Source organism: Aquarana catesbeiana, linkage group LG06 (assembly GCF_042186555.1).
Source record: "Aquarana catesbeiana isolate 2022-GZ linkage group LG06, ASM4218655v1, whole genome shotgun sequence".
Lineage (NCBI taxonomy): Eukaryota > Metazoa > Chordata > Amphibia > Anura > Ranidae > Aquarana > Aquarana catesbeiana.
The window spans coordinates 26,580,542-26,601,758 of NC_133329.1; the positions used below are offsets into that span (position 1 = coordinate 26,580,542).

The 21,217-nt window shown below is 40.7% G+C and overlaps 1 protein-coding gene across 1 annotated transcript in view; it reads right to left on the bottom strand.

The window, feature by feature from the left end:
• LOC141147921 (uncharacterized) overlaps positions 1 to 21,217 on the bottom strand; it is an 80,068-nt gene that overhangs the window by 48,723 nt on the left and 10,128 nt on the right. Inside the window, exons 2-3 of the mRNA XM_073635079.1 lie at positions 19,185 to 19,438; positions 12,791 to 13,012 (exon numbers count right to left, since the gene is read on the bottom strand). Coding sequence (XP_073491180.1) covers positions 12,791 to 13,012; positions 19,185 to 19,438 — 476 coding nt within the window. The remainder of the gene's footprint in view (positions 1 to 12,790; positions 13,013 to 19,184; positions 19,439 to 21,217) is intronic.

Here is a 21,217-nt window from a genome sequence, read left to right on the forward strand (position 1 = left end):
CAAAAGGGGGCAGAATCCATCAGATGGAAACGCAGTTGTAAAGCCAGCAGCATTGACTAGCTTGAATTTACTGTAGATGCTCGGCATGTGGGTGAAAGTGACTGTATTTTTTTTCACTGCAGCAGAAGGGGCAGAGAAATTTTCCTGCTATAGTCTACAGCTGTTGGTGTGCTGCTGGCAGACGTGCTGCAAGGATCTGTGACACCCTTTGCTAAACCATCAGCCCTGTCAGTGGAGGCTGCTGAGAGGTCATGAGATAGAGCGGGGTAAACCGGAAAGGTGAGGAGTGAGGAGGAGCAGAATTGCATCCCTTTTGTGTGGCTTTTCAGGTGCTCTTGCCAACAGGCTGAGTGGTGGGAGGTTAAATGCCTTGTCAAGCATGTGGTACCCAAATGGCTGAAGTTTTTGCCACGTTTGATCTGCTTGAGGCAAAGTTTGCAAATTGAAACAGTGCAATCAGCTGCACATGTGCTAAAAAATGCCCAGACTGCTGAGCTGTAGGAAGTGGGTCGGGAGATAACATCTCCACAATGTGATGGAATAGGGTGGCTGCTCTCTACTTTTCCATGATGGCTGCCTCATTGGTGTTGTTCCTCATGGTCACTTTCCTCCTCTGCTCTATCCGGCACCCAAGTCGCGTCAGTGACCTCATCATCATCATCATCCCCTCCATCCTCATCATCACTGGAGCCAACTTGGCAATACGATGTGGCTGGGGGAACATGGCTGCAAATGTGTTGTTTACCGGTGTTCTCCCATCTGTAGGCTTATGTTCCTACCTTCCTCAACCTCAGAACCAACATTAGAATCAAGTAATGCCTGTGCATGATGGTGGGGCTATGGCAGAAATAGCTGTGGACAAAGAGGCAGTATAAGCCACTCTGACAGCTGCAGTGGACTGTGCAGTGGTCTCTGCTTGGGTGACAGGATGAGAAAGATGAGGATGGTTCAGTAAGCCAGGCTACAACCTCCTCTGCATTCTGTGGTTGGATAGCATGGGCAACATCACTAAACAGAAGAAATGGTGCCCTGCCCAAGGATGGACCACATCCACCTTTGCCGGTGGACATCGACACTGCTGGCCTCCTCACAGTGCCATGGGGAGATCTACCTCTCCTTGTTGGCCTCCCAGACATGATGGGGAGACTTATTACCAAAATGTAATAAAGACAGGGAAATGAGTACTTGGATGCACTTTAATCAGTGGACTTTAATCTTTAATCAATATACTGCAGTAAAAATGCACTAACACACTTCAATATACTGCAGTAAAAGTGCCCTGACACTGTACATTGACACACTTCAATATACTGCAGGTAACCTGCCCTGAAACACTAAACTGACACTAAAGTAAAAAGGAAGGTCACACTACACTATCACTATATTCACACTACACTGATACTTTACACTGACAATAGAATCACAATAGCACACTATAGCACACTAATTCGCTAGTAGCACTGAACAGAGCCCTGTTCTATCTCTTTCCACTCCAATATCACACTGCAAATGGCTGCTCTAGGAAGGAACCTTTTATAGTCGGGGGTAGGTCTATGAGCAATGACCCATGATTGCCCACAGTCATCATTACTTTCTACAATCATGGCTCTGAGAGTGCTCTGCACTCTGATTGAGCAAATCCTTCATTGCTTCAGCCAATCAGGGCTTCCAATGCACTGTGTGGCACGCAGTGCATTGTGGGGCACTCAGCGGGCCAAACAAATGGTCAAATGCCCCTGCTCATTTACTAAGCTCTGGAGCAACTGCACTTGCAGAGGAAATTACATAATCTACGGCCAGCTGTACAACAATAAATAGTACCATATATACTCGAGTACAAGCCGAGTTTTTCAGCACATTTTTTTGTGCTGAAAAAGCCCCCTCGACTTATACTCGAGTCACTGTGCCTATCTGCAGCCTCATTTAAATAAAAGATATGTGGCGCTATTCCATCAATCAGTAGTACCACTCGAAATATAAAATGTAATGGGCAGATCAAACCCCACCTTCTACAGTAAATGTCCGGAGAAAGTACCCAATAAATGTTACCATACACAAGTGGATAGAAAAATGGTGGAGATACAATTCTAAAGTATGGGAAAATTTAGAATCTATAAATATACTTTCAAATGCTTAATAAACAATACCGGTTTCCCCTCATTAAGTGAAAACAAAATATTTTTCAATGTGAATCTGTGAAAAAGTAAAGCTGACTTCTCAAATAAGATACTCAAAACCAAAGTTCATGTAAAAGTGATGAATCAGTGCCTTACAGATAAATCAGTACCTCATACATAATCACTGTAGATGAAATAAATAAATATATGAATATAAATGATGACTAATATGGTAAAGTGACCCTTAAACGTGAGCTTGCGTATATAAATATTAAAGTGACAAATAGTGCAAAAAAAATCATATGTTCAGCAAAAAATGTGCAATAATTGATAAATAGCCAGATGAAAATTTCAATCGTACCATAAAATAATAATAAATAAGTAATTAAGATAAATAAAAAATATAAATTAATTATAATAGGGCAGCCAATCCCACCACAGAGATGCTGTCCCAAACGGTGACAATAGTGTAATGAAGTCCATATAAAGAGTGCAGTAGTGGTGGGTGTTTTCCACAGCAAAGTCTTTAAACACAGTGCTAAACCAATGTGCAGTGATTTTTTCTTTTTCTATGCACGTTTTAGTGCATCTCCCAGGTGTTTCCCCCAGCCTCTCACCTCCAGAAGCGGCCCCCAATGGGCCAAGTAGAGCGGGTGGATAGTAACTAAGAGAGGATGTGTTCCCTGCAGCGTGTCTTTAAGCATCAAATGAGTCTGTCTCTCATCCACAGCTTCCAGCGCTCTCAGCGGTCCCAGCAATTTAATCAAGAACAGAGGAGAGGTCTCATGGTGTAGTATTTAAAAACACATTTATTTGGAAAAAACGTAGTAACTTACATTAAAATATGCAGCAAACGGTAGATGTAAGCAAAGCTTCCGGGTTCGGCCGTTCCCGAGAAGCGTCGGCACCTGACTCCTCCTACCCTGACGCGTTGCGTCACAGCACGTGACTTTATCAAAGGGATGAGGAGTCCGGTGCCAGTGATTCCATTTATACGTGCGCCGTTGTCACAGCAACGGATCAACAATTCTTGAAACCAAGCTACTGTGTTCAAGTAGCGAAGGGAGGATTACAATAATATATTCATTAATAACAAAAAATATATAGGTTCACATGATCAGTAAATACCATCTCTTGTTCCAGACTATGATTAAAAGGCATCTAGATGCTATACTTTTTTAAAACCACTAACTTTATAAATTCCTGTAGTAAAAATAGGTACTAGATAAAATCACAAGGCTGACATCGCCATCTTGTGGTGACTTATAAATTGTCATTTAAAAATTAATCATGCAGTACATTCTAATTCCATAAAACCATGGTGTTCCTATACCAACACTGGTCACTATATTGTTACACCTCCAAAATACACAGCCGACCAGTTCATTAAGTCCAGATGCATCAACTTCATTTAAAATTGTCATAAAGATATAAAGACAGTATTGAAATATAATAAAAGGAGGAGATGTATCTATCTGCAAAAATAGAAGTATCCTCATATGTGGAAAAAGTAAACGTGTTGATATACATGATCCTGGGTTAAATATAGCTATATAGGAAAGGGAGGGAAATGAAAGGGGAAAAGGGGGGGGGGGGAGGGGGGGGGGGTGGACGGAAATATAACTAACAAATATAATGAGCTATATTAAAATAAGTTAACTGACCACTAAAAATTGGAAATAAAGCAATTTAAATCAAATTCCACGTTATGTCCTAGGGGGGATAAAGTCTGTAATTTATGAATCCATCTGGATTCAGCCTGGCTAATTTTATAATCTTGTTGTCTCCCCTCCAATGCGGTTTATATTTTTCAATTCCACATATTTTCAGGGATGAGGGGTCACTATTGTGATATTCTGCATAGTGTCGGGATAGACTGTGCTTGTCAAATTTTTTTATATATATATATATATAAATATTTCCAATTTTTAGTGGTCAGTTAACTTATTTTAATATAGCTCATTATATTTGTTAGTTATATTTCCGTCCACCCCCCCCCCCCCCTTTTCCCCTTTCATTTCCCTCCCTTTCCTATATAGCTATATTTAACCCAGGATCATGTATATCAACACGTTTACTTTTTCCACATATGAGGATACTTCTATTTTTGCAGATAGATACATCTCCTCCTTTTATTATATTTCAATACTGTCTTTATATCTTTATGACAATTTTAAATGAAGTTGATGCATCTGGACTTAATGAACTGGTCGGCTGTGTATTTTGGAGGTGTAACAATATAGTGACCAGTGTTGGTATAGGAACACCATGGTTTTATGGAATTAGAATGTACTGCATTATTAATTTTTAAATGACAATTTATAAGTCACCACAAGATGGCGATGTCAGCCTTGTGATTTTATCTAGTACCTATTTTTACTACAGGAATTTATAAAGTTAGTGGTTTTAAAAAAGTATAGCATCTAGATGCCTTTTAATCATAGTCTGGAACAAGAGATGGTATTTACTGATCATGTGAACCTATATATTTTTTGTTATTAATGAATATATTATTGTAATCCTCCCTTCGCTACTTGAACACAGTAGCTTGGTTTCAAGAATTGTTGATCCGTTGCTGTGACAACGGCGCACGTATAAATGGAATCACTGGCACCGGACTCCTCATCCCTTTGATAAAGTCACGTGCTGTGACGCAACGCGTCAGGGTAGGAGGAGTCAGGTGCCGACGCTTCTCGGGAACGGCCGAACCCGGAAGCTTTGCTTACATCTACCGTTTGCTGCATATTTTAATGTAAGTTACTACGTTTTTTCCAAATAAATGTGTTTTTAAATACTACACCATGAGACCTCTCCTCTGTTCTTGATTAAATTGCTGGGACCGCTGAGAGCGCTGGAAGCTGTGGATGAGAGACAGACTCATTTGATGCTTAAAGACACGCTGCAGGGAACACATCCTCTCTTAGTTACTATCCACCCGCTCTACTTGGCCCATTGGGGGCCGCTTCTGGAGGTGAGAGGCTGGGGGAAACACCTGGGAGATGCACTAAAACGTGCATAGAAAAAGAAAAAATCACTGCACATTGGTTTAGCACTGTGTTTAAAGACTTTGCTGTGGAAAACACCCACCACTACTGCACTCTTTATATGGACTTCATTACACTATTGTCACCGTTTGGGACAGCATCTCTGTGGTGGGATTGGCTGCCCTATTATAATTAATTTATATTTTTTATTTATCTTAATTACTTATTTATTATTATTTTATGGTACGATTGAAATTTTCATCTGGCTATTTATCAATTATTGCACATTTTTTGCTGAACATATGATTTTTTTTGCACTATTTGTCACTTTAATATTTATATACGCAAGCTCACGTTTAAGGGTCACTTTACCATATTAGTCATCATTTATATTCATATATTTATTTATTTCATCTACAGTGATTATGTATGAGGTACTGATTTATCTGTAAGGCACTGATTCATCACTTTTACATGAACTTTGGTTTTGAGTATCTTATTTGAGAAGTCAGCTTTATTTTTTCACAGATTCACATTGAAAAATATTTTGTTTTCACTTAATGAGGGGAAACCGGTATTGTTTATTAAGCATTTGAAAGTATATTTATAGATTCTAAATTTTCCCATACTTTAGAATTGTATCTCCACCATTTTTCTATCCACTTGTGTATGGTAACATTTACTGGGTACTTTCTCCGGACATTTACTGTAGAAGGTGGGGTTTGATCTGCCCATTACATTTTATATTTCGAGTGGTACTACTGATTGATGGAATAGCGCCACATATCTTTTATTTAATTGAATTTTGGGGAACTGAGTGGACCTGTCTATGTTGGCGGCTCTCCATCGGGTGGTTTACCGTCAGTTTCAAGATTTTCTTGCCCACATTGTGGTTTTGCGCACTAGTTCTCATTTATCTAGTTCTATTTACTCTCTATCTTACTAGTGCTGCACACCATGGAAGTTTTTCAGTTTCTAGATAATAGAATTTTAGATATAGATACAGTGTTCACTAAACAGGAGATCATCCAGACAGGAAATGTTGAAAGTGGGTTTAGGAAAATAGGACATTTGATGGAGAAGAAAATTAATGCATGGTGGGATATAGTAACCCATGAAAAATACATTAAGGAGAAGATAGTACCCAGAAGATTACGTTGGGATGTACCTATTAATGATGGTCTGGTAGATAAGGAATCGACAGATGAATGGTTCCACTTCTTCAATGAGAAGGGCTCAGAGTTATTGGAATTCCTGAGGAAAAGGAAACAAAAGAAAATCAGACTCCTAAATAAAACCATTGAGGAAATTAAAACTACTCTGGAACCTTCCAAAGAACTACCAGAATTTAAGACATTATCCAAACAACTGAATCACGATATGGAATTGAAAGACAAAGAAACAGCTACACGAAAGAGGAAAAAATACCAGAGGGATATAAAAGACTTTAATGATGATCTGGTGTTCAAATGGCAGAATAAAACTGAAGAGGCTATAATAAATTCAAATAATAGCACCCCAGTCAAAGAAGTAAAAGTGCTAGAGAATATAAATGAAAGGAAGAATGATGAGCCTCGGCCCAGTGGTGGCATTAAGGGCAACTATAACACTTATAACACCCCCCAACAGAAACAAAGATGGAAAGACAATAATTGGAATAAACCATTCTGGAAAAACAACGGAAATCAGAATAATCACCAAGGAAGATTCCATCATCAGTCTCCTTGGGATAGATCCCCATATCGGAGATGGCAAAACTATGAAAATAATGGCGATAGAAGAAACTATCACCTAGACAGAATAAGAAGAGAAGAAAGACCTTTGAGGAACGAGAGAAATGAAAGGAGAAGAAGGGACTCCCCTCCTCACTTTGATCATTATGCTGTACCTACATACAATAGATATGAACAACTACAGGGGCACGATGATGGAGGGAGATCACCTTGGTATCAGAAACAACGACAAGCGGAAAGGCAGGAACGAGAGAGAACACCTTACCGTTTTTTAGATCAACAACATCGAGCATCTCCGAGACGTCATTATCACGAGGATCCCCCGAGGAGACAACACAAACGTACCCCGGATCCCAGCCCGGACAAGAGAACAAGGAGGAGAGAAGACAGGAGACAGGAAGGACAGAGGGATCAAGACAGGGGAGAATATCAAAGAAACACCCCAAGAAGATCTGTCGAAAAAAAGAAAGGAAAAAACGAAAAACGAGAAGAGGATGCCGAGCAGGAATCAAGGAGCAAAAGAAAAAGAGAACAATAGGGGAGGGTATTATTAACATCAGTGGGGTAGAACTTACCCCAGAGGAAATTAAAGTACTGGATAGGGGATTAAAATTTGCCCCAAAGAAGAATTTGAACAAATTCAATACTTATGTGGACATTAACAAGTTCATCAGAAGCCTAAGTATAAAGAAATACATGATCAGTAATCCACTGGAAAGAAGAAAAAGTATACCAGATAATAATGAAATTATATTTAGTAATTTAAAGAATAAATCTCTTTTTAATCCACCTACTGGCAAAGATGGACACATTGAAGTTTTTAAAAAAATGGTTTTAAAAGATCTACAAGAATTAAAAGTGAAAAACGTGCAGGATCCAAGAAGTATAAAGAATGGTATAAAAAAATTGGAAACGAGAAAAGATATTGTAATTCGCCAGGCCGTTAAAGGAGGAGCAATTGTCATCCAATCCAAGGATGATTATTATGAGGAGCTGAATAAACAAGTGAATGATAAAGATACCTATCGCTTACTATTAAGTAATCCAACATCTAGCCTGAAAAAAGAATTGGCAAAAGTCATCCAAAAAGGGGTTAATAAGGGCCTCTTAAATAAAAAGGAGGCTCTTTACCTACAGCCAAAAACTTGTAAGATACCCGTAATTTATACGGTGCCAAAGATTCACAAGGATAAGGATAAACCCCCAGGACGACCTATAGTGAATGGGATTAATTCAGTAAGTGCAAGAATAGGCGAATACATTGACTGGTTTCTACAACCAGTGGTGAAGATGACTAGATCATATTTGAGAGACACTAAGCACCTTATTCAACTCCTCAATGATGTGACCTTGAGTGATGGACCCATATATTTGGCAACATCCGATGTCTCGTCCTTGTATACGATTATTAATCATGATGAAGCTTTACAGGCAACCAAATGGGCCCTAAGGAAATACAGCAGTTTAAAATGTAAACAAAGAAGATTCCTATTAGACTGTCTAAAATTTAGTCTGGAATCCAGCTATTTCTGGCATAATAAGAACTATTACAAACAAATACGGGGAATAGCAATGGGTGCTAAATTTGCACCTAGCGTGGCTAACCTATACATGTCGGAGTGGGAGGAAGAAGTATTATACAAGAATCGACCACACCAGTTGTTAGTATATAAACGGTTCATTGATGACATTTTTATTATCTGGAAGGGAGACAAAGAAAGCCTTAGTGATTTTTGTTTTTATTTGAATAATAATAATAAAAATATAAAACTGTCCTGGGAGATCAATAAGGAGAAAATCAATTTTCTTGATCTCGAAATTAAAAAAGAAGGAATTAAATTATGTACTCAAACCTATTTCAAAGCAGTGGATAGAAATAGTTATCTGCCTCTGGACAGTTGTCATCACTCACTATGGTTGAATAATATACCCAAAGGACAACTGGTTAGACTAAGGCGAAATTGTACTAAAGAAGAAGCTTTTATGGAACAGGCTAAAATGGTTGGAGAAAGGTTTATCCAGAAAGGATATGACGCTAAATTCATCGAGGAAAAAATTATTGAGGTAACACGTCTGGAGAGAGATAAACTAATACAAGATGGAGAAGAAAAAACCTTATCCAAGAGGACAATGTACCCATTATTATGGACTATAATATGCAATACAAACAAATTGAAAAAATTATTAAAAAATATTGGGACATTGTCAAGACAGATCGACACCTGGGCCCCATTTTATCAAAAACACCTAAATTTATATATAGGAGGGCTCCAACATTGCGGGATCGTTTAGCAAAAAATGTTTTAGATCCACCTCAGAAGAAAAAATTCTCCTTCTTTGAGGGAAAGGGGTTTTACCCATGCAAAAATTGCTACGCTTGCAGACATACAAAAGAAAATAAAAAGAAAAAATCAAGTTTCACGTCTACTGTTACTACACAGAATTATGAAATAGAGGACTTTATTTCATGCAGGAGTGAGGGGGTTGTATATCTCTTGGAGTGCCCCTGTCATATCCAATATGTTGGCAGAACTAAGAGGGCACTTTGGATTAGACTGAAAGAACATGTGCAAAATATCAAGAAAAAATTTGACAAGCACAGTCTATCCCGACACTATGCAGAATATCACAATAGTGACCCCTCATCCCTGAAAATATGTGGAATTGAAAAATATAAACCGCATTGGAGGGGAGACAACAAGATTATTAAAATTAGCCAGGCTGAATCCAGATGGATTCATAAATTACAGACTTTATCCCCCCTAGGACATAACGTGGAATTTGATTTAAATTGCTTTATTTCCAATTTTTAGTGGTCAGTTAACTTATTTTAATATAGCTCATTATATTTGTTAGTTATATTTCCGTCCCCCCCCCCCTCCCCCCCCCCCCCTTTTCCCCTTTCATTTCCCTCCCTTTCCTATATAGCTATATTTAACCCAGGATCGTGTATATCAACACGTTTACTTTTTCCACATATGAGGATACTTCTATTTTTGCAGATAGATACATCTCCTCCTTTTATTATATTTCAATACTGTCTTTATATCTTTATGACAATTTTAAATGAAGTTGATGCATCTGGACTTAATGAACTGGTCGGCTGTGTATTTTGGAGGTGTAACAATATAGTGACCAGTGTTGGTATAGGAACACCATGGTTTTATGGAATTAGAATGTACTGCATGATTAATTTTTAAATGACAATTTATAAGTCACCACAAGATGGCGATGTCAGCCTTGTGATTTTATCTAGTACCTATTTTTACTACAGGAATTTATAAAGTTAGTGGTTTTAAAAAAGTATAGCATCTAGATGCCTTTTAATCATAGTCTGGAACAAGAGATGGTATTTACTGATCATGTGAACCTATATATTTTTTGTTATTAATGAATATATTATTGTAATCCTCCCTTCGGTGCGGCGTTGAACACAGTAGTTTGGATTCACGTATAAATGGAATCACTGGCACCGGACTCCTCATCCCTTTGATAAAGTCACGTGCTGTGACGCAACGCGTCAGGGTAGGAGGAGTCAGGTGCCGACGCTTCTCGGGAACGGCCGAACCCGGAAGCTTTGCTTACATCTACCGTTTGCTGCATATTTTAATGTAAGTTACTACGTTTTTTCCAAATAAATGTGTTTTTAAATACTACACCATGAGACCTCTCCTCTGTTCTTGATTAAATTGCTGGGACCGCTGAGAGCGCTGGAAGCTGTGGATGAGAGACAGACTCATTTGATGCTTAAAGACACGCTGCAGGGAACACATCCTCTCTTATTTACTATCCACCGGCTCTACTTGGCCCATTGGGGGCCGCTTCTGGAGGTGAGAGGCTGGGGGAAACACCTGGGAGATGCACTAAAACGTGCATAGAAAAAGAAAAAATCACTGCACATTGGTTTAGCACTGTGTTTAAAGACTTTGCTGTGGAAAACACCCACCACTACTGCACTCTTTATATGGACTTCATTACACTATTGTCACCGTTTGGGACAGCATCTCTGTGGTGGGATTGGCTGCCCTATTATAATTAATTTATATTTTTTATTTATCTTAATTACTTATTTATTATTATTTTATGGTACGATTGAAATTTTCATCTGGCTATTTATCAATTATTGCACATTTTTTGCTGAACATATGATTTTTTTTGCACTATTTGTCACTTTAATATTTATATACGCAAGCTCACGTTTAAGTGTCACTTTACCATATTAGTCATCATTTATATTCATATATTTATTTATTTCATCTACAGTGATTATGTATGAGGTACTGATTTATCTGTAAGGCACTGATTCATCACTTTTACATGAACTTTGGTTTTGAGTATCTTATTTGAGAAGTCAGCTTTATTTTTTCACAGATTCACATTGAAAAATATTTTGTTTTCACTTAATGAGGGGAAACCGGTATTGTTTATTAAGCATTTGAAAGTATATTTATAGATTCTAAATTTTCCCATACTTTAGAATTGTATCTCCACCATTTTTCTATCCACTTGTGTATGGTAACATTTATTGGGTACTTTCTCCGGACATTTACTGTAGAAGGTGGGGTTTGATCTGCCCATTACATTTTATATTTCGAGTGGTACTACTGATTGATGGAATAGCGCCACATATCTTTTATTTAATTGAATTTTGGGGAACTGAGTGGACCTGTCTATGTTGGCGGCTCTCCATCGGGTGGTTTACCGTCAGTTTCAAGATTTTCTTGCCCACATTGTGGTTTTGCGCACTAGTTCTCATTTATCTAGTTCTATCTGCAGCCTCATGCTCCTGATCTCCCGGCGCTGTGACATGCAGTCTAGTCAGCGGTCGTCCAGTGTAACAAAGCCCCTTCTTCTCCTCGTCCTCGTCCGTGATAGGCGGAACACTGACTCACTGCTGGGAAACTGAATCAGTGTTCCATCACGGAGGATGAGGAGGAGGCGGGACTTTGTTACATAGGACGGCTGCCGACTAGACTGACTGCATGTCACAGCACCGGAGATCAGGTACATGAGGCTGCAGATGGACACAGTGCAGGGAGATGGGCAGAGCGAGGCTGCAGATGGACACAGTGCAGGGAGATGGGCAGAGTGAGGCTACAGATGAACACAGTGCAGGGAGATGGACACAGTGAGGCATGCAGATGGACACAGTGAGGCATGCAGATGAGCAGAGTGAGGCAAGCAGATGGACACAGTGAGGCATGCAGATGAGCAGAGTGAGGCAAGCAGATGGACACAGTGAGGCATGCAGATGGACACAGTGAGGCATGCAGATGAGCAGAGTGAGGCAAGCAGATGAACACAGTGAGGCATGCAGATGAGCAGAGTGAGGCAAGCAGATGAACACAGTGAGGCATGCAGATGGACACAGTGCAGGGAGATGGGCAGAGTGAGGCTACAGATGAACTCAGTGCAGGGAGAAGGACACAGTGAGGCATGCAGATGGACACAGTGAGGCATGCAGATGGACACAGTGAGGCATGCAGATGAGCAGAGTGAGGCAAGCAGATGGACACAGTGAAGCATGCAGATGAGCAGAGTGAGGCAAGCAGATGGACACAGTGAGGCATGCAGATGAGCAGAGTGAGGCAAGCAGATGGGCACAGTGAGGCTGCAGATGGACACAGTGAGGCATGCAGAAGGGCACAGTGAGGCTGCAAATGGGCATTGTTGACCCTCTTTTCCACTTACAGTAGCTGCTGCATTTCTCACCCTAGGCTTATACTCGAGTCAATGAGTTTTCCCAGTTTTTTGTGGTAAAATTAGCCTCAACTTATATTCGGGTCGGCCTATACTCGAGTATATACGGTATATGTTATTACAGCAATAAAGGATATAGTTGAGACGGAGTCCACAGAGTATAAAGTATAAAGCAGCTCAGATCTGACATCTTTCATATTTGAAAATTTACAGACTTGCCCATCACTAGATACAACAGATAACATCCCGCATCTACCTGCAGTTGTTTGAAGAATATTTTTCAGAATATTCAATTTTCTAGCCATTCTTCTCTCTGGTGATAAGCCCTGTGATATGTATGTACTCATGGAGTCTATTTCTTGACATGTCAGGGTGATGAGGTAAAAATCTGAGAATTTCCATTTTCTCCATTCTTTGCTCACTGATTTCTCAGAACTGCTGTCCTTCACATCAGTAACAATGACGATCACCCGTTTACCTAAACATGTAAAGGTTACATATTAGATTACATATATACAGGGCTTTTTTTCAGCGGGAACGCAGGGGAACGCAGTTCCGGCACCTCCAACACTGAATGTATTTAATAGCATGGGGTGTGCTGGAGGGTCTATTGATGTTCACTGCTGGGGGATCTATTGTCACTGGTAGGGATCTGATTTTGTGTGAGGGTCTATTGTTGCTGATGGGGAATCTATTTTTGCTGGGGTGTCTTATGTTGCTGGAAGGGTTCTACTCTTGAGGGAGAGGTCTATTTTTACTGGCTGCTGGAGGATCTATTGATGCTGGCTGCTGAGAGATCTTTTGTTGCTGCTGGGGGGGGGGGGGTCTAATGTTGCTTGGGTGGATATTTTGTTACTGGGTGTGATATTTTGTTGTGGGTAGTGCACTGTTGAAGCAGCGAATCTATTGTTGTTGTGGTGAAGTGCATTGTTACTGGGGGAGTCTATTGTTGTGTGGGGATCTATTGCTGGGATTCTATTGTTGCTGGCTGCAGGGGATCTCATTTACTGCTTTTCTTTTTATCATCAACATGTTCCATACAAATGATTTAGCACCACAAAATGATACTTGGTTCTGTATTCTATAAAAGGGACAGTACTGGTAGGTGGGTAGGGAGTGGAATCAAGGGACGGTGGTCAGAGGTGGGAAGGGGGCAGAGACAAGGGGTGACTCAGACGGGGGGAGTTCCTGCATCTATTCTCTGAGAAAAAAAGCCCTGTGTGTGTATATATATATATATATATATATATATATATATATATATATATATATATATATATATATATATATATATATTTATATATACATAATGTTTATATCAATTCTAATTGGCAGGCTTTTTTTGCATAAAGTTTAGAACTCATAATAATCAGGAATAGTAAATTGTTCTAATTGGTTTCTGTAAATTATAATTGTAGTTCCAAATTATTATGTCACATGATATCAGCGCAAAGGTTTAACAAGGGCAAGATTTCAGTAAAAAATACATAAAAGTTAATTTTAGTGCACACAAACACAATATATTATACAATTTTGGTTTAAAATATAAAAGATGAGGGTGAATCAAGTTATTAGATACAAAACATGTGCAGCCTTAAAACTGCGTGCTTCCGTGAAGCGTTCACAAACTTTGGTAACCTACATTCTCCATCGGCAATGCTTTAAAAGTCCCTACAGGTCATCAGTTTAGAGTTATGCCCTCTACACACGACCGGTTTTGCCATCGGAATAAACTCTGAAGGTTTTTCTGACAAAGTTCCGAAATTCCGCTCAAGCTGTCTTGCATGCAAATGGTCACCCCAAAGTCCGACCACCCAGAACGAGGTGACATACAAGACGTACGACGGGACTAGAAAAAGGAAGTTCAATAGCCAGTAGCCAATAGCTTCCATCTCGTACTTGCTTCAGAGCATACGTCGTTTTTGGTACATCAGAACAGCATACAGACGAGTGGGTTTCACGATAGTAATTAGTTCCGTTTCAACGGAAAAAGTCCGATGGGGCATACACACGGTCGGATTATACGATGAAAAGCTCCCATCTGACTTTTTCTGACGGACATTCCGCTCGTGTGTACGCGGCATTAGATTTGTGTAGTACTGTGTTCTAACTGTGTGGAGAGGGGAGTGACTAGGAGAGATGGCAGATCGCTGTTTCTACTTTGTAGAAACACACAATCTGTCTTCTTTCCTCTGACAGCATGGGGATTTGTGTGTTTACACACACAAATCCCCGTGCTGGCGCTCGTGTACCCGATCGCGGGTGGTCGGCGGCGATTGCGCCCGCCGGCCACGTGCATTGGGTTCCCCGCTGTGCAGCCTCCGGCAGTGCTCACATGCCCTCTGGTGGCTCTCCTGGGCAAAGCCGTATATGTATGGGATTTCCCCCAGGAGAGCCATTCTGCCGCAGTATATCTGCGTGAGCTGGTCAGGAACTGGTTTAAGGTAATAATACTAATAGTAAATACTAAAGTCTCTGTTTTTTTTATTTAAAAATAACAAACATGTTATACTTACCTGCTCTGTGTAATTGTTTTGCACAGAGCAGCCCAGATCCTCCTCTTCTCGAGTCCCTCACCGGTGCTCCTGGCCCCTCCCTTCTGCTGAGTGCCCCCACAGCAAGCAGCTTGCTATGGGGGCACCCGAGCCAAGCCGCTGCTCTATGCGTCTATTCAGACACGGAGCCGCAGTTCGGCCCCACACCCTCTCTCTCCTCATTGGCTCACTGACCTTGATTGACAGCAGTGGGAGCCAATGGTGCCGCACTGCTGTCTCAGGTAATAATGAGGGAGAGTCCCGGGCAGCTGAGATTCTCTTGCATTATAGCTGGATCTAGATGGGCCTCAGGTAAGTATTAGGAGGCTGAGGGTGACTGCTGAGAACAGAAGGTTTTTTTATCTTAATGCATAGAATGCATTAAAGTGGTTGTAAACCCACTTAGTAAAAATCACGCAATCCCCTGGCTTTTATAATACTAAGTGTCCTGTATATGTGCTTTATTAAAAAAAAAGCCGTTCTATACCTTATTTAATAGCGCCGCTCAGCGCTCATGTGACCAGCCGGCTCTCCTCTCTCCCGATTTGACAGCTACAGGGGGCAGGGCCGAGATTGCCCCTGCCCACCGCCCAGTCCGTCTTTTGATAGCTCTGTGTACTGATCCTGCAGCTTCCTGAGAAATGTAAGTAGCCTAGGCCAGAATGATGGAGGGGGCGGGGCTAAAATAAACACTTTTTAAAAAGGATAGAAAAAAAAATCTAACATAATTTCCCTTAGTTTTGCTTGGAGAGAGGGGGAATTAACTTCCACTTTGAGCTGGTACAGACAAAAGAAATAGACTTACTGGCAGGATCAATAGTAGTATAACTATGTTAAGATGGGGGGGCGAGCTTGGAGGGGCTCAGAAAAAATAAATCCTGTGTTAATGCTTCTGACAGACTGTATTATATGTCTTTTTTTTATTTTGCCCACTGCTTGTTCCAGTTAGCATGAGCCACGCTTTACTCCTACATTTGTAACCCATATAATATAGTTGAAGACATCTATTGTAATTCCCCGTGGTGGTGAGCCGTCGGTGCGCTGGCTTTTAGTGTCCTCCTAGCATCTGAGCAAGCATACAGGTAAAAGAGAGTCGGCAACTCAATCTAGCACAATTAATGAGTTTATTAATCCAGGTGTCGCACAAAACAATACAGGGCTTACGTGTTTTGGAGTGTAGCCTTAACCATAGCTAATAACCCATATATAGGGATGAGCCGAACACCCCCCTGTTCGGTTCGCACCAGAACTTGCGAACAGGCAAAAAATTCGCCTGAACACGCGAACACCGTTAAAGTCTATGGGACACGAACATGAATAATCAAAAGTGCTAATTTTAAAGGCTTATATGCAAGTTATTGTCATAAAAAGTGTTTGGGGACCCGGGTCCTGCCCCAGGGGACATGGATCAATGCAAAAAAAGTTTTGAAAATGGACGTTTTTTCGGGAGCAGTGATTTTAATAATGCTTAAAGTGAAAGAATAAAAGTGTAATATTCCTTTAAATTTCATACCTGGGGGGTCTTCAGTATGCCTGTAAAGAAGAAGCATTTGAATAAAGGAATTGTCAAAAACTGTCTCTTGTCATTTTTAACATTTTTGACACTTTTTTTGTGAAATGGTAGGGGTACTTTTGTACCCCCTTACCATTTTACACAGGGGGGAAGGCTGGGATCTGGGGGTCCCCTTGTTAAAGGGGGCTTCCAGATTCCGATAAGCCCCCGGCCTGCAGACCCCCACAATCACCAGCAAGGGTTGTGGGGATGAGGTCCTTGTCCCCATCAACATGGGGACAAGGTGTTTTGGGGGGCTACCCCAAAGCACCCTCCCAATGTTGAGGGCATGTGGCCTGGTACGGTTCAGGAGGGGGGGCACTCTCTCGTCCCTCCCTCTTCTCCTGCGGCCTGCCAGGTTGCGTGCTCGGATAAGGGTCTGGTATGGATTTTTGGGGGGACCCCACGACATTTTTTTTTTAAATTTTGGCCGGGGTTCCCCTTAATATCCATACCAGACCTGAAGGGCCTGGTATGGAAATTAGGGGGACCCCCACGTCATTTTTTTAAAAATTTTGTTTCGGGGTTCCCCTGTGGGGAATTCCCATGCTGTTTTTATCAATGAACTTTTATGTGTATTGTCGGGCCGGCAATCATTAATAGCCGCAAGTAGTTTTTTTTTTTTTAAATCTATATATCATTAAATTTAAACATTTATGGCGTATCTTGACTTTCAAAGTATACATATTTTGTTTTTAATGCTGTCTATCCATACTTATATCTATATATCACTGTACGTTCATGCAATTGCATTAGACACAGGTAGCAGATTCTTGAAGCTATCTATCCCAGATCTTATTGTATTTTGCTGGGCAACCTCTATTGATATATATACATTTCTTGTATGGTAATGTATTGTTTATCTTCACTCTCCATTCCACAATTTTGGGGGCCTCTTGTCTCATCCACTTTTTGGCTATAACCTTTCTTGCTGCAAAGAGTGTTTCGTGCAAGAAGGTTTTCGTATATTTGTCTGTTATATCTGGAACTATACCCCAGAGACACTGTTTGGGGTCTAGGGTTAAAGGTGAACCCATTGTGTCGTGTAAAAATGCCACAATTTGTTCCCAAAAGCCTTTTATTTTAGGGCATGCCCATATGAGATGGAAAAAGGTACCTGTCTCTCTCCCACACATCTGACATATGGTGGTTTGTGTGCGCTTGTATCTTGCAATTCTAAGGGGAGTGAGGTATGCCCTATGGAGAACATAGAGCTGGGTCAGACGATCTGAGAGTTTAGGGGATACAGTTTTACAGGCCTCCAATGCCTCCGCCCACTCCTCGTCCCCCACCGGTCCCACCTCTCCCTTCCATCTTGGTTTAAGACCATATGCTATTTTGCAGCTATAGGGGTTAAGAGCAAGTTGTAAAATGCAGAGATCAATTTTTGAGAGTCTGTACTTTTAATTATGGCAATAAGTACATTAGGTGCAGGACTAGGGCAAGAGTCAGGGAATTGTGATTGTGTTGCGTGTCGGATTTGTAAGAATCTATAGAACATCTGATCCTGTATTGTGAATTCTTCTTTGAGTAAGTTAAAGGTTTTGAGTTGTCCATCTTTTAGTATATGATGTAGGTAAAATATTCCCTGTGTGGACCATATAGATGTGTCCTGTATTTTATTAAATTCCTGAAGATTTTTGTTGTGCCATAGCGGCGTGTAATCGTTAAACTGTGAGATGTCAAGTCTAGAAGTTGCTCAATTCCATATTTTCCTGTAGTGGTATAGTATGGTATGTCTTCTATCTCCTAGTTCCATCCCTCCCTTGTCCGTCGCTATTGCATATATCGGGTCTTTGGTGTATTGCGCCCATTTGGGGCATATGAGTGTAAGAAACCTCTCCCTGTCGGTTTTGTCTAAATGAAAAAGCTGGGATAGCTGTGCTGCAATGTAGTATAAATTAAAATCGGGTAGAGCAGTGCCACCTAGATCAGTTGGATTTTTGAGGGCTTGCCATGCCAATTTGTGCCTGTTATTTCCCCACAAGAATGTCTTTAAGAGGGACTCTAGAGATTTAAAATGTTTTAAGGGTAAGTAAACGGGAGCCGCAAGTAGTTTTAAATGACTTTTTTTCCTTTGAAATGACATTTTGCTGTCAGACTGTTCTAAACACAGGAAACATGCGCCCCTTTACAGGCATACTATAGACACCCCCCAGCTACGAAATTTAAAGGAATATTACACTTTTATTGTTTGACTTTAAGCATTATTAAAATCACTGCTCCCGAAAAAACGGCCTTTTTTAAAACTTTTTTTTGCATTGATACATGTCCCCTGGGTCAGGACCCGGGTCCCCAAACACTTTTTTATGACAATAACTTGCATATAAGCCTTTAAAATTAGCATTTTTGATTTCTCCTATAGACTTTTAAAGGGTGTTCCGCGGCTTTCGAATTTGCCACAAACACCCCAAATTGTTCGCTGTTCGGCGAACTGGTGAACAGCCGATGTTCGAGTGAAACATGAGTTCGGCTCGAACTTGAAGCTCATCCCTACATATAGTACAATGCTGTAACTCCAAATAAACTCAGATGAAATCTATCTAGCACTGTATATTACTTACCAGGTAAGCCACTGCAGTGTGTAAGGAATTCCTCTAGACAGGTCCACTCAGTGTTTGTAGAGAACGAGTGACACAGAATGATGGGGGAGGACCTCTCAGCTAGAGTTTTCCAGTCCTCCCCAGGAGGATGTGAAACACAGCAAATAGAGGCACCGGTGATGGAAGTCTGTGGAAGAAAATCTCGCAGCCACTCTATCTCAGTATTCTTGTCCCAGAATAAAAATCCTGGGGATTTGTTTATTTGTTCATTACTGCTAAAACAGAGGGAGAGAGGTATTAACCTTAATAAAATTAGGACATATTATAGGGTATAATTAAACTCAATAAATTATCAGCACCTGGGCAGCCTACCCACTGCCCCAGACTTACCATTCCCAAACCCCTATTGCTCTTCCTGCATCCCAACCTATTATTATCTGTACTTACAGTGCTAGTAAAGGTTACTTTATTTTTTATTTTTATAAAAAAGAAGTTATCCTTACCTGCTCTGTGCAGTGGTTTTGCACAGAGCAACCCAGATCCTCCTCTTCTGGGGTCCCCACTGGCACTCCTGGCTCCTTTTTATCTCCAAGTGCCACCATAAGAATCTGCTTGCTATGGAGGTACTCATGCAGATTCAATCCAAAGCCAGGCTGTGTGCATATATTGCCCCCCCCTTCTCCCTCTTCACTGGATTTGATTTACAGCAGCAGCAGCCAATGGCTGCCACTGCTACCTCCATGCCCAATGAGGAAAGAGAGAGCAGTGCTGCTGCTCTTGACCACATCGATGGATCGAGATCAAGCTCATGTAAGTATTTAGGGGGGCTGGGTGGGGAGAGCCGAACAGGAAAGATTTATCACACTAATGCAGAGAATGATTCCTGGACAGGTCAGTGTCCTAATATTAAAGGGCAGATACAGTATGTGTAGCTGCTGAACTTTAAAAAAAAAATCTACAGAAGCCTGGAGCTCCTCTTTAGTACCCCCACCCTCCTAACCATTGTTTGCTATCTCACCACTTCCATCTCTTATAACTCCCACCACTTTGCACACTTGTCCAAAGTGATAGCCATGGACAGATTATTTGGATATGGCTAGTAGAACCTATATATGGCATCCAGGTTAGGGTGTATTTCAGAATGTTTCCTGCTACACCTTCAAACCTCCATAATCATCATCTTCTTCTCAAACTCAATAAAGTCTTAAAGTTACATAATGATACACTGTGAGGTATTTTATTGCAGAAAAGACATGCAATGTCTCTTCTGCAAAAAAGCAAAACCACCCACCTGCTCACAGTGACCCCATGATGTATGCGGAGGTCAGCTTACAGCAGCCAAGCTGACCCTATGTGCCAGAATGACTAGCTCCTGAGCACGTGCAGAAGTGATGTCATCCTTTATTGGCCAATGAATATGTCTGAAACCCAGCACATAGGAAAAGATGCCAGAGCTATGAGAAGGTGAGTATTCCTCCCTTTAGTTTTGCTCTAAGCAAAATTGGGCGGGTTCAGTAGGGACCAGCCAAATTTTTATCTATCTAGGGCCATTTCTGATCAAGAGAAGTCAATCTAATGATCATCTTCTCTTGAACAGGCTTGCTGGAAAACTTACCTTTGATCAGTGCTACAGCCAATTGGTTGCAGTAACGATCAGTGTATTCTGACAGTGGAGGAGTCCCCACTGCCAGAATACAATAACACAGTGGAAAGGATTCCCCCATCCACATCGATTGTGTAGATGGGGGAATTGGTTCAGCCATGTATTACCAGTTTTACTTTAAATCTAGAGATGTGCACAATGGAAAAATGTGTTTTGTTTCGTATTCATTCGTTAAGTAAATCATTTTAATTCATCATATTTGTTATGTTATGTTAAAATGATTCATTTTTGGAATTAATTTCATATATAAGGATTTGTTTCATATATTAATTGTTCAGAATCAATTCATATTTTCGTAAGTTATTTCAGAAGATTATGCACTCTAATGCGCCGTACACACGGTCGGACTTCTTTCGTACATTCCGACAACAAAATCCTAGGATTTTTTCCG